Source organism: Crinia signifera, chromosome 19, assembly GCF_055691185.1.
Source record: "Crinia signifera chromosome 19, ASM5569118v1, whole genome shotgun sequence".
In the NCBI taxonomy this organism is placed as follows: domain Eukaryota; kingdom Metazoa; phylum Chordata; class Amphibia; order Anura; family Myobatrachidae; genus Crinia; species Crinia signifera.
In genome coordinates this window covers 140,702,549-140,715,846 of record NC_139226.1, presented here as the reverse complement: position 1 = coordinate 140,715,846, position 13,298 = coordinate 140,702,549, and the positions used below count along the sequence as shown (strand labels likewise).

At 50.0% G+C, this 13,298-nt stretch overlaps 1 protein-coding gene across 1 annotated transcript in view; it reads left to right on the top strand.

Moving 5' to 3' along the window:
• Positions 1–13,032, top strand: part of LOC146043111 (ATP-dependent RNA helicase DDX25-like) — a 58,846-nt gene extending 45,814 nt beyond the window's left edge. Inside the window, exons 9-11 of the mRNA XM_083163541.1 lie at positions 370–532; positions 9,029–9,217; positions 12,620–13,032. Of these exons, the coding sequence (XP_083019667.1) occupies positions 370–532; positions 9,029–9,217; positions 12,620–12,681 (414 nt within the window). The 3' untranslated portion in view covers positions 12,682–13,032. The remainder of the gene's footprint in view (positions 1–369; positions 533–9,028; positions 9,218–12,619) is intronic.
• The last annotated feature ends 266 nt before the right edge of the window (positions 13,033–13,298 follow it).

Genomic DNA, 13,298 nt, shown 5'->3' with positions numbered 1-13,298 from the left:
TAACCCGGGTCGATGCGACCCAGGACCCGTTCACTGCAATTAAAAAGCCGGCTCTGCAAGATGCTCTCATCTCCCACCATCGGCCCAGGACCCGCCTCTGGTGACGTCAACTGCCCTGCATTATGCCGGGTGGGGAGCGCAGCGGGTGCGACGCGGCTTGTTGGTATAAAAGGTTAATGTGTTGATCAATGAATATTTGTATATTACACAGCAATGTTTTATTAGCACATAGCAATCTATGTTTGTGTGTATATATGTATGTATGATGACTATTGTTGTATGTGGCTTTAGAACCATGGCTTAGAACGCCCCCCCCCCTCCCCGCCTTTTTCTTTCTCTTTCTCTCATGTGTTACTTGTTTCTGACCAGACTCGGCATACAGCCAGCTGGCTGTCACATGAGATGGCTAAATCCGGACACTGTGTGGTGCTGCTGAGCGGAGAGCTCCCAGTGGAAGATCGCGCCAAAATTATTCGAAGATTTCGCGATGGCATGGAGAAAGTCCTCATCACTACGAACGTCTGTGCCCGAGGTAACAGCTGCTCCTGTATCTCTCTGGGCTCTGGAAAAGGGAAATTGTGACCTTCTTTAATGATGCCAATAGGACTGGCCAAATGCAAGTTCCCCAACTTGTTTCTAAAGAGGCCCTCCTTCTGTTACAGTATGCAGAAAAGCAAAAGTTATACCCTTAGGTGTGTTCCTCAGGGGCGGGGATTGGTGGGTATGGAGAGTCACCTATTTCTCCTTCGGGAGACATCAGGGGCCACAGCGTTACAGTGGGTAGTAAAGAGATGGGAGAGCACCAGCACCCTAGAGGTTAAACTTGAACTGCCTCCCAGGCAGCCGGGCTCCTCCCCTCCTCTACCCCGCCTCCAGGCCAGGAAGCTCAGTTTTTTCGGGTGCTGGCAGGAGCCAGATGCACCTAATAGAGGGGCTGCTATTTAGCAGCCTAACTTGATTTTTATATTGTATTTTTCATTTTTAATTTTACACTGACTTCTGTCAGTGACAGAGCAGCAGCACTGGGGGTCTGCACAGACACCTGCGCTGCTGCTCCATCACCCGGGTCCGGAGCTGCATCGCCACTCGAGGGTGGGGACCTGCAGCGGCCCCCGGGCACTGGGGAGCCACAGCCGCCACCGGACACCGGGGACCTGACAAAAGGTAACGCGCTCCCCGCTTGGAGCGCGCGCGATTGCGCTTGCTGGGCATTGCGGCTGCAGCAGTTCGGCGGGAGGGACCGCCGACTGCGCTGACAAGCGGACGGCTGATCCGCCACCCGCTCCCGCTGGACCACCAGGGAAACGGTTTGTGGGCAGCGGCGCCAGGTATGCGGACCCCTGCCATTTTTACTGGCGCCGCACGTGGACACCTCCCTGGGGGCCATTTGTCAGCAGGGGGAGAAGGCTCCCCCCACATCAGCCTCTCCACCCGGGGACAGTAGGCAGGGAACTGTGTTTAACACACAGAGAGTTCCCGCCACTGAGATCCCTTCCTGCCTGCGACATGTGAGGAGGGACACGGAGGAGCTCATAGCCACCCGGAGTTCCACTCCTTCACTGCCAGGTCATTTGGGCATGTCCCCCCTGTACCCCTCCTTTGGGACACGGTACAGTACTGTGCTCTGAGAGGAGCCTTGTGCCATTAATTGCATTGCCCTTGTATGCTGCATTGTTTGTTAACAGTTTAGCTGCCTGTCAGTTTAATCTGTGTTACACTGTACTATATGGCCATGTATTGCTGGTTATGTCATGCTGACTTAACATGTGTGGAGGGACACAGAGAGCTTATCAAGCCAGTCTGGGGTTCCACTCCTTCACTGCCTGTCAGTTTAATCTGTGTTACACTGTACTATATGGCCATGTATTGCTGGTTATGTCATGCTGACTAAACATGTGTGGAGGGACACAGAGAGCTTATCAAGCCAGTCTGGGGTTCCACTCCTTCACTGCCTGGGCTCCCCTGTAATAATCTCCTCCAGGAGTCAGGTTACAGAGCAGACAGAGTTCAAACTGTGGGCACAGCAGAGCCAAGTGCAACATTGTATCCTGTGAATTAACACCATCACTGCCTGTCGGAAGCATAAAGGACAGAGCCGATGGTGTAATGGTTAGCATTGCTGCATCACAGTGCAGAGGTCATGGGTTCGATTCCCAACATGACCCAAACTGTGCAGTTATCTGCCTGTCAGATTCAAGCTGGCTGTCAGATGCAGACTGCGTTGTCTGTATCATATAGACTGCCAGTATATCCACTGCACCTGTATATATAACTGCACTGTATGTCTATATCACTGCTTTGTATGTCTATTACAAGCTGGCTCAGATGCTTACGGCATTGTCTGTACCGTATAGACTGCCGGTCTATATCACTGCAGCTGTCTATTGTATGTATATCACTGCATTGTATGTATATCACAGGCTGGCTGTGCACTGTGTAACACTATCACTGCCTGTCAGAAAGGCTGCCTGAGGCGCAGCGAGCTCGCCCCACACAGGCAGAGAACCGCAATGATTGCTATATGTGCCTAGTAGCTTACTGTGTACTGTAGGGGCAGCACAGATGGTGTGATGGTCATTTCCCAAATATGACTCTGGCTGTGCGGGGTTTGTGTGTTCCCCCCCGTGTTTGAGTGGGTTTACTCCGGGTACTCCGGTTTTCTCCCACAATCCAAAATATGAAACAGAAGTATGAAACTGTGTTAGCCGTACATATGGGCTAAATGTCTACGCCACCACATGGTGTACATAGTACCAGCTTACTGTGTATAGCTTGAACACTATCTCTGTTGGTCAGAGAATACTGTGTTAGCGGTACCATATAGGCTACCCGCCTATTCTATGGCATTGTATGCCTTCTATACTTGTAGTACATTGTCTGACCTGTGCCTTTAGCTGCCGGTTCACAGTGCTATAATACTGCAACGTCTTCCAGGGGTACCAGTCCCAGTGACTGGGGCTCTGGCGGTGATGTCTTGTACATCCTGTAATGCTGGCCTATGCCCGCATTAGACTAGTACAGGACGGCTTATGCACAGGCTGCTACAATGCGTGGGCGTTGCCCACAGGTACAGCCTCCTCTCAGGAGACTACTTGGGGTTGCCGGTGCAGATAGTAGACAAGTTCTTATCTGCACCGCCCCTGCAGCCTTGGATTGGCATCATCCCTTGGGTGAGTGCTTATCTGCCTCCGGACAAGGTCCCCAGAAAAGCCGTCCCCAACCTTGGCGGGTGTAGCTCTCCGCACAGTGGAAGCGCTCCGTACCCGCAGCTAGACGCGGATACCCCCGTCATCCACACTCCTCCGTCAGCAACAAAGGAGGACACCTAGGATTAGTATCCTCTAGAGGGGACTGCCGACGACGGTATGGAAGATGGGGGGCCTGTGATAAGGTGAATCCCCCACTTCATCTTGAAGTGCCGACCTTGGTCTTGGCTCTCAACTAGGTCCTTACCTTAAATGACCCCGCTGAGCCGCCTATACCTTTGGGAGTCTCCCTAGGTGTATTCTGGGTTTATTCCGTAAATCAGTGAACTTGACTAAGGTCATTAGTTTAGAGTTTTCTAACTGGAAGTTTAGCTTGCCATCGGCAGTTTCCCTTCCTTTTACCCCGTTCCACAGGAGGACATAGTCCCCTGGGAGACTGTCCCTAAAGTGGACGCACTCCTGCCCCAGGCATCTGTTTGGGTGGCTAAGGCCTTAGTTGCGTGAGCAACTTCTCTCACAGCGGACGCTGCATAAGGGGTGCCAGAGAAAACCCTGCTGCCTCCATTGAGCATCACGTGACACTTTACCTGGGGGTGGCGGCTCTGGAAATTACACCACTCACCTCCAGAGGGTCACCTTCAGCCATAGCTGCACACACAGACCGGTGTCTGCGCTTTTGGAAGGTCCAAACTCAAAGTCCCTTTAAGGGTTCCTTCTTATTTGGGCCAGAGCCAGATATGAGGGCCGGTTTAGATTCTATTCGGCAGAGGATATACCTTCTGGGGGATTGCCATCTGGCTCTACAGTCCAGGATCAGACATCTCTTCTTCCCCTGGTGGGTGTCTGTGCATGCCTGCAGGGGGACCCTGGGGTTGGTGGTATCGGCCTTCGCATTGGCCGAATAGGCCCAGTTCCATTCCCGCCCTGTACAGGGGAATATACTCTCCAGGGGGTTGGGACCCTATCACAATATCTGGGCCCAGAAGTTTGCCTGGTCTCCAGCAGCCCCCCCCCCCCCTTTTCCTGGTGGCGCCAGGACGGGACCTCACTACTGGATCCACTAGTAGACACTCATAGCCACGCATGCTAGCCCTCCGTGTTTGGAGGGTGGTCACTTCCTAGAGGTCGTTCCATGGTATCTGGACCACTCTGGTGGCCCAGCTCTTCATCATCGTCCTCAAAATGAGGACAATCTTCCGGGCAATCTGCCTGGCGGAACCCTAACTTAGGGGTTGCCCGGTGCAGGTCCAGTCGGACATTGCTACAAGGGTGGCTTAGATTAACCACCAGGGTGACACTCGTTGTCAGCCCACTATGGCGGAAACATCCTGCATCTTTCAGAGATGATCCCTGCTCTTTCAGCAATCCTTATCTCGGTAGTCCTGAATTGGGTGGCGGTCTTCCTTGGCCGTCAGACCCTGGATGCCGACGATTTGACCCTCCATCGGGAGGTGTTTCAGATGATGGAACAATGGTGGGGCCCAACCGACGTGGCCTTGATGGCCTCTCGCCATACCCTCAAACCACCACTGTGCGGGTTTAGAGTGGGGCTTGCCTGGTAGATGCCCTGGCGCTCCGTGGCCGTACACACTGATGGCGCCTTTCCGACCCTTTTCCTCCTTTTGCGAATGTATCGCAAACTGAAGCCGGAGGGCGGCACGATGAGTCTGGTTACTCCACCTTGGCCCAGACGAATCGGGTGTTCGGATCAGCAGTCCTTGTCAGTAGCCCCTCCTATTCGCTTACCCCTGGGCACAGGCCGGCTCTCTCAGGGTCCGCCTCTCTCTCTCGACTTTGAGGCACCTGGCTTGACGGGATGGCTGTTGAGACCTCCCGGGTAAAAGGCCCAGTGGGTTTCACTCAAGAGTGACCTCCACTATGCACAGGGCGAGGAAACCTTTCTAGACGGGGGTGTACCATCGCCTATGGAGGGCTTACTTTTCCTGGTGCGAATGCTACGATTCAGATTCCGGGACTTACTGCCTGGCTAGGGTTCTGCCCTTCTTGCAGAAGGGTCTGGAGGCTGGGTTGCATTTCTCATCTTTAAAGGTTCAGATTTCGGCCTTGTACAGAGTGGCCCTGTCGACGGATGTCTGCACATTCCTGCAAGGTGTCTTCCATATCCAGCCTCCCTTTGTTACCCCGGTTGCCCCAGGGGATCTCTCTAATCCTGTCGGCTTCAGGGCCCACCTGTTGTGCCCTTGCGGTCGGTGGACCTGTGTTGACTCGCCTGGAAGATCATTTTCTTTTGGCGATAGATTTGGCCAGGGGAGTCTCTGACACGTCAGCTCTGTCCCGTAAGTCCTTTATTCTTGGTCTTTCGTTCTAACCTGGCGGTTCTTCCTACCGTTACTTCTCACCTACATTAGGTGGTGTCCAGCTTTCAGGTGAACCAGGACATTATGATTCCGGCATTTGGACAGTCTGTTGTTACAACGGCTTGGTCCTCCTTGGACGTTGTCCGGCCGGGGCGCATCTATGTGCACCGTTCTAGGCTGTTGCACTAGTCAGACTCTCTCTCTCTCTTTGTACTATATGGTGTTCGGATGAGAGGGTGGCCCGCCTCTACGCAAACTACTGCCCGCTGGAGTCGCTCTGGCGGGCGTATTTGGACACCTCCCTCCCGGTTCCGGCGGGGACTCGGGCACATTCCGTTAGGTCTGTGGAGGTGTCCTGGGCTGTAAGAGGCAGTGCTAAAGTTGAGCAAATTTGCAGGGCGGCGACTTGGTCGTCCGCCATTACTGTCTTGCGTTTTTGCGCTTTTGACACGTTTGCCTCCCAGGACTCGGCCTTCGGCCAGAGTGTGTTGGCTGCGGCACAGGCGCGTCCCCACCCATAGGTGGCTGCTTTAGGACGTCCCACTGTAACGCTGTGGCCCCTGATGTCTCCCGAAGGAGAAAATGAGATTTATGTCTTACCTGGTAAATCTCTTTCTTCGAGGACATCAGGGGCCACAGGGATCCCTCCCTGCCGCGCCTGCTTTACTTCCGTTACGGTTAAGTTATGATTATGTTATATTATCCCTCGGTTGAGGGTACTAACATGTTCAGAATGTGTTTCTGTGCGGTGCTTCTCTTCCTTCTATCTTGTCTCCTGCCATGGCTTGTTAAAAAAACTGAGCTTCCTGGCCTGGAGGCGGGGTAGAGGAGGGGAGGAGCCCGGCTGCCTGGGAGGCAGTTCAAGTTTAACCTCTAGGGTGCTGGTGCTCTCCCATCTCCTTACTACCCACTGTAACGCTGTGGCCCCTGATGTCCTCGAAGAAAGAGATTTACCAGGTAAGACATAAATCTCATTATCTCAGGCAGTGCAGAATGAGGTAGTGTGAGAGAGTCTGTGTCCTGGGGGAGTGTAGCACAGGCCACCTTTGTCCCAGTGAGGTAGACTATAGTTATACCCTTAGATGTGTTCCTCAGGGGCGGGGATTGGTGGGTATGGAGAGTCACCTATATTTCAGGCAGTGCAGAATGAGGTAGTGGGAGAGAGTCTGTGTCCTGGGGGAGGGTAGCATGGGCCCAGCTTTGTCCCAGTGAGGTAGACTATAGTTATACCCTTATATCCCAGTGAGGTAGACTATAGTTATACCCTTATATCCCAGGGAGGTAGATTTAGGGCCATATTCAATGAGAAAAATTTGCCGTGCATGGCGAGAGATTGTTTCTCTAGCCATGCACTCGCCCTGTTCCGGAGGGCTCGCTGCCACTCCTGCTCCCACTATTCAATGTGGTTAAGACTTGCCGCCACTCGCGGCGAGTCTTAACCCCTGCAGCGGACGAGCGTCCGCGGCAGGGAGCTGGCAGGGAGGCGGGGGACGGTGGCAGCCAGAGAGATTAAAGTCTCCCTGGCTGCCCCAGAACATATGTGGAGGGGAGGTGGGCTCCCCGGGTGCCAGGCAGCACAAGCTGCCCCCCCCCCCCCTATAGCCAGCGGGGGACCCAGTATTCACTGCACCCGATTGTGCATATGTAATGATCGGGTGCAGTGAATATATGAATATCTAATGAGCGGCTCGAGAGCCCTGGCCCCCTGCTGGCTGCTGTGTAAAAAAAATAAAATTAAAAAAATATTTTTTTCAAAATTCAATATATATTCATGTGCTATAAGCACATGAATAAAAATAACATGCCCCTTCACAGAAAAAAAATCCAGATTTTTTTACACCAAAAAAAAAAACCTTTTAGTTTCAAAGTTCACATTCCAGTTCTCCATGAAAAGATGGAGAATTGCTACACGGGGAGAGACGGCGAAAATCACTTAGAAAGACGGCGAAAATATCACATTGAATAGGGTGGTTCACTTTTGGAGAGCAAAATTCTCCTTCCAACGCGGGAAAAGCACAAACTCGCCATAAACAAGGCGAATTTTTCTCATTGAATATGGCCCAAAGTGTACAGCCTATGTCATGGCAGATTGGATCCTCAAAAGATTACCTAGAGAAAACAGACTAAAGAAAACCACTGGGCATCATCGGGCGCAGTGCATAGAGACATCAAGTGCGGGGAGGGAGCGGCGACACCTGCCATGCCACAAACGGTACAGAAACAAAATAACTCACCCAAATCTACCTCTCTCTGCACATGTTACATCTGCCCCACCTGCAGTGCACATGGTTTTGTCCATTTGAGAAGGAATTTGCCTTTTTGAGTGAACCAGAATAAGGGCCATTGTGCATATCAGGCAGCGTTTATGCCCGATTGCGTGATTCAATGGGTCTCATCCAATAGACCTTGCTACACAGCGAACCAGAAGATATGGTGTACGCAGCCATGCTGCCAAGTACAGCATGGTGCCCTACATTGCACATGGTGCACAATTGTGATTCCAATTGAGATGTAAAAAACAGCTAGTAACTGTGCACCTGAGCAGCACCATATTGCACTGTAGGTGGAGCACCCGAAACCTGGGTAGAGTTCTGAATTTGTGTGGTGCACACGGGGAGAGCCTCTATTGGCAGCCAAACATCTCCTGGAGTGCTGGACACACCTATAGAGTGCTGAAACAGGGGCATGTCGTGAGGCATGCCTCCTCTCAGTGAAGTCACGCCCCATTTTATGTTCTGGGTCCAGATTTGGAAAGCTAAGATGTACAGATGGGGCAGGCTACATCCTGGCTGGTGGATCGCCAGAACGTCCCCGCTGGCGATCCGCCAGCAGCCTCGCCATCCATCAGACTAAGATGCGCGTGCGTCTCACGCGCGTCTCCGTCGGCGGGGTGACGGAAACCCTGTCCATCTCCGCCTCAGGGAGACGGACAGGGTTAGGGGGGAGGGGGGTGCGGGCAGGCGGCGGGGACCCAGGGTTACCGCCGACAAGCCGGCGGGGACCCGGGGGAGCGGATGGAAGCGCTGTCGGAAGGGGACGCGCGTGCCTCTCGTGCGCGCGTCCCCTTCTCGCCATCGATATGGTGCTGGCGGGGGATGGCGGCTGGCGTCGCCAGCGCTATCCCCTGCCAGGATGGGACTTGCTCCATCTGTAGGGAGGTATTAAATGAGAACATAGCTACCCAGCATTTGTGAGCTGCATGCAAAAGCAGCCGATATTTTCTGTGCACAGAAACAATTTAAATGCCTTGCATAGCAACATGGTTTGCTTCTCTGTCCGTGGTTCCCGGACGTCCGCCTCTCCCAGCATGCACTGCTCCGTGCCAGGAAGGAGACTGATGTTGGGCAGAATTTCTACTTACTTCCTGTAGGAGTGCTGCAGTAATTAGGCAATTTGTTTTGTGCAGCGCTAATGAAGCTATTACAGAATTATCGGACTTTGCTGTAATGACAAGAAACCCAGGAATCAACGAGTCCAGTAACTTTATTCTTTGCTTTTCTATAGGAATCGATGTGGAACAAGTGTCAATTGTAGTCAATTTTGACCTTCCGCTGACTTTGGGGGGCTACGTTAACTATGAGACGTACCTGCATCGAATTGGCCGCACCGGCAGATTTGGCAAGAAGGGCGTGGCTATCAATCTGGTGGAGAAATGCTGCCTGTACATGCTGCGGGACATTGAGGAGCATTTTAGTGAGTACAACTTTGTACTGTAATTTATTCAGGAAACTGGTATATACCCCGTGGGTATGGTAGGTGACAGTACTGTAATGTATTCAGGAAACTGGTATACACCACGTGGGTATGGTAGGTGGCGGTACTGTAATATATTCAGGAAACTGGTATATACCACGTGGGTATGGTAGGTGGCGGTACTGTAATATATTCAGGAAACTGGTATATACCACGTGGGTATAGAAGGTGGTGGTACTGTAATATATTCAGGAAATTGGTATACACCCCGTGGGTATGGTAGGTGGCGGTACTGTAATATATTCAGGAAACTGGTATATACCACGTGGGTATAGAAGGTGGTGGTACTGTAATATATTCAGGAAACTGGTATACACCCCGTGGGTATGGTAGGTGGCGGTACTGTAATATATTCAGGAAACTGGTATATACCACGTGGGTATAGAAGGTGGCGGTACTGTAATATATTCAGGAAACTGGTATATACCAAGGTGGGTATGGTAGGTGGCGGTACTGTAATATATTCAGGAAACTGGTATATACCACGTGGGTATGGTAGGTGGCGGTACTGTAATATATTCAGGAAACTGGTATATACCATGTGGGTATGGTAGGTGGCGGTACTGTAGTATATTCAGGAACTGGTATATATCATGTGGGTATGGTAGGTGGGGGTACTGTAATATATTCAGGAAACTGGTGTATATCATGTGGGTATGGTAGGTGGTGGTACTGTATATATTCAGGAAACTGGTATATACCACGTGGGTATGGTAGGTGGCGGTACTGTAATATATTCAGGAACTGGTATATACCACGTGGGTATGGTAGGTGGCGGTACTGTAATATATTCAGGAAACTGGTATGTACCATGTGGGTATGGTAGGTGGCGGTACTGTAATATATTCAGGAAACTGGTATACACCACGTGGGTATGGTAGGTGGCGGTACTGTAATATATTCAGGAAACTGGTATACACCCCGTGGGTATGGTAGGTGGCGGTACTGTAATATATTCAGGAAACTGGTATATACCACGTGGGTATAGAAGGTGGTGGTACTGTAATATATTCAGGAAACTGGTATACACCCCGTGGGTATGGTAGGTGGCGGTACTGTAATATATTCAGGAAACTGGTATATACCACGTGGGTATAGAAGGTGGTGGTACTGTAATATATTTAGGAAACTGGTATATACCAAGGTGGGTATGGTAGGTGGCGGTACTGTAATATATTCAGGAAACTGGTATATACCACGTGGGTATGGTAGGTGGCGGTACTGTAATATATTCAGGAAACTGGTATATACCACATGGGTATGGTAGGTGGCGGTACTGTAATATATTCAGGAACTGGTATATATCATGTGGGTATGGTAGGTGGGGGTACTGTAATATATTCAGGAAACTGGTGTATATCATGTGGGTATGGTAGGTGGTGGTACTGTAATATATTCAGGAAACTGGTATATACCACGTGGGTATGGTAGGTGGCGGTACTGTAATATATTCAGGAAACTGGTATGTACCATGTGGGTATGGTAGGTGGCGGTACTGTAATATATTCAGGAAACTGGTATGTACCATGTGGGTATGGTAGGTGGCGGTACTTTAATATATTCAGGAACTGATATATACCACGTGGGTATGGTAGGTGGTGGTACTGTAATATATTCAGGAACTGGTATATACCATGTGGGTATGGTAGGTGGCGGTACTGTAATATATTCAGGAAACTGGTATATACCACGTGGGTTTGGTAGGTGGCGGTACTGTATTATACTCAGGAAACTGGTATATACCACGTGGGTATGGTAGGTGGTGGTACTGTAATATATTCAGGAACTGGTATATACCACGTGGGTATGGTAGGTGGCGGTACTGTAATATATTCAGGAACTGGTGTATACCACGTGGGTATGGTAGGTGACGGTACTGTAATATATTCAGGAAACTGGTATATACCAAGTGGGTATGGTAGGTGGCGGTACTGTAATATATTCAGGAACTGGTATATACCACGTGGGTATGGTAGGTGGCGGTACTTTAATATATTCAGGAACTGGTATATACCACGTGGGTATGGTAGGTGGCGGTACTTTAATATATTCAGGAACTGATATATACCACGTGGGTATGGTAGATGGCGGTACTGTAATATATTCAGGAAACTGGTATATACCATGTGGGTATGGTAGGTGGCGGTACTGTAATATATTCAGGAACTGGTGTATATCACGTGGGTATGGTAGGTGGCGGTACTGTAATATATTCAGGAACTGGTATATACCACGTGGGTATGGTAGGTGGCAGTACTGTAATATATTCAGGAAACGTATATACCACGTGGGTATGGTAGGTGGCGGTACTGTAATATATTCAGGAAACTTATATACCATGTGGGTATGGTAGGTGGCGGTACTGTAATATATTCAGGAACTGGTGTATATCACGTGGGTATGGTAGGTGGCGGTACTGTAATATATTCAGGAACTGGTATATACCACGTGGGTATGGTAGGTGGCAGTACTGTAATATATTCAGGAACTGGTATATACCACGTGGGTATGGTAGGTGGCGGTACTGTAATATATTCAGGAACTGGTATACACCACATGGGTATGGTAGGTGGCGGTACTGTTATATATTCAGGAACTGGTATATGGGTATGGTAGGTGGCGGTACTGTAATATATTCAGGAACTGGTATATACCACGTGGGTATGGTAGGTGGCTCTTTGACAGAATCTGCTTCAGCCAGCAGCTGCTTGGGGTCCAGGATAGTCCGTCCCAGAATAAATGCAACCAAAGAAATATGGAGTAGCAGCGCCATGGTCGTTTATCCTTATAAAAACAGTTGGACTGATGTTACAATATAAACATTTAATAAGCAAAATAAAATAAAGAATACATATGTGTGACCAATATTTAATACCACATGGATTGCAAGGTGTGTATGAGTTTAAACAAAGAGAATTGCCTAGATTGTGCTTTGTGAGAATGGGACTGTCCGTTCCTTAGTCCGCCCCACCATGTATAGAGGCCGATGCTTCCGGTTACCTCCTATTGCAGGTGGGCAGGCTGTTTTGCAGTCCTGACTGGTAGTCCTCATTACCGTAGCACTTTCGGCATGAGGGACCAAGCGGGGTGGTGGAAGATTCCCTTCCAGGCGCTTTATGAATGGTGTCGTCTGGGGTTTGTTCGGATCAGTTGTAGGCAGAAGGCGCGAACACGGTGCAGCTAGCCAGTAATGTGCGAGTGCTTTGGTGTGGAGCGAAGAGCTTGCACTTCAGCGAGATGCCCAGCATGCTACGCCTACCCCTATGAATCAGGCCTAATTTGCTATATTATACAGTGACAATGACGTCTGTGCAGCAAAATAACAGGTTGTTTTCTTTTCAGACACGAAAATCAAGAAACTGAACACAGGCAACATGGACGAGATGGAGAAATTATGTCACTAAGGAAATAATCTCTGTATGATTCATAAACTCTGCTCTACAAGTTGGATGTTAATGCTGAACATGTATGTAACTAATACCCCTTTCAGACATATGCAAAAATCCCGGGTTTGTCACATGAACAACCCGGGACTAGCGTATGTCTGAAAGGGTCTTCCCGAGATTTCATTTCCAGATCCTGAGCATCTGCAATCAACCGGGGTCACTAAAATCCCGGGATCGTACCCGCGATTGAAATACCAGATATTCTGTCTGAAGGGTTACACGACATAGTATCTGTATATTGCATAAAATGTGGTTTTTTGTTTAGTGTTACTGTTAGAAATAAAAGTGTTTTAACACTGTGGGCTGCCACCAATGTGTCCTGTGTGTGTGTGTGATCTGTGTGTGTAATCGGTAATTACCAGGTACCACCAATGTGTCCTGTGTGTAATCTGTATGTAACCAGATGTCGCCCAATAACCAGTAATATACCGGCTGTGCCAGGCACCTGCTCCGTGTGCTGTACTGTAGGGCCTGTCACCCAATAACCAGTCATATACCGGCTATGCCAGGCACCTGCTCCGTGTGCTGTACTGCAGAGACTGTCACCCAATAACCAGTCATATACCGGCTATGCC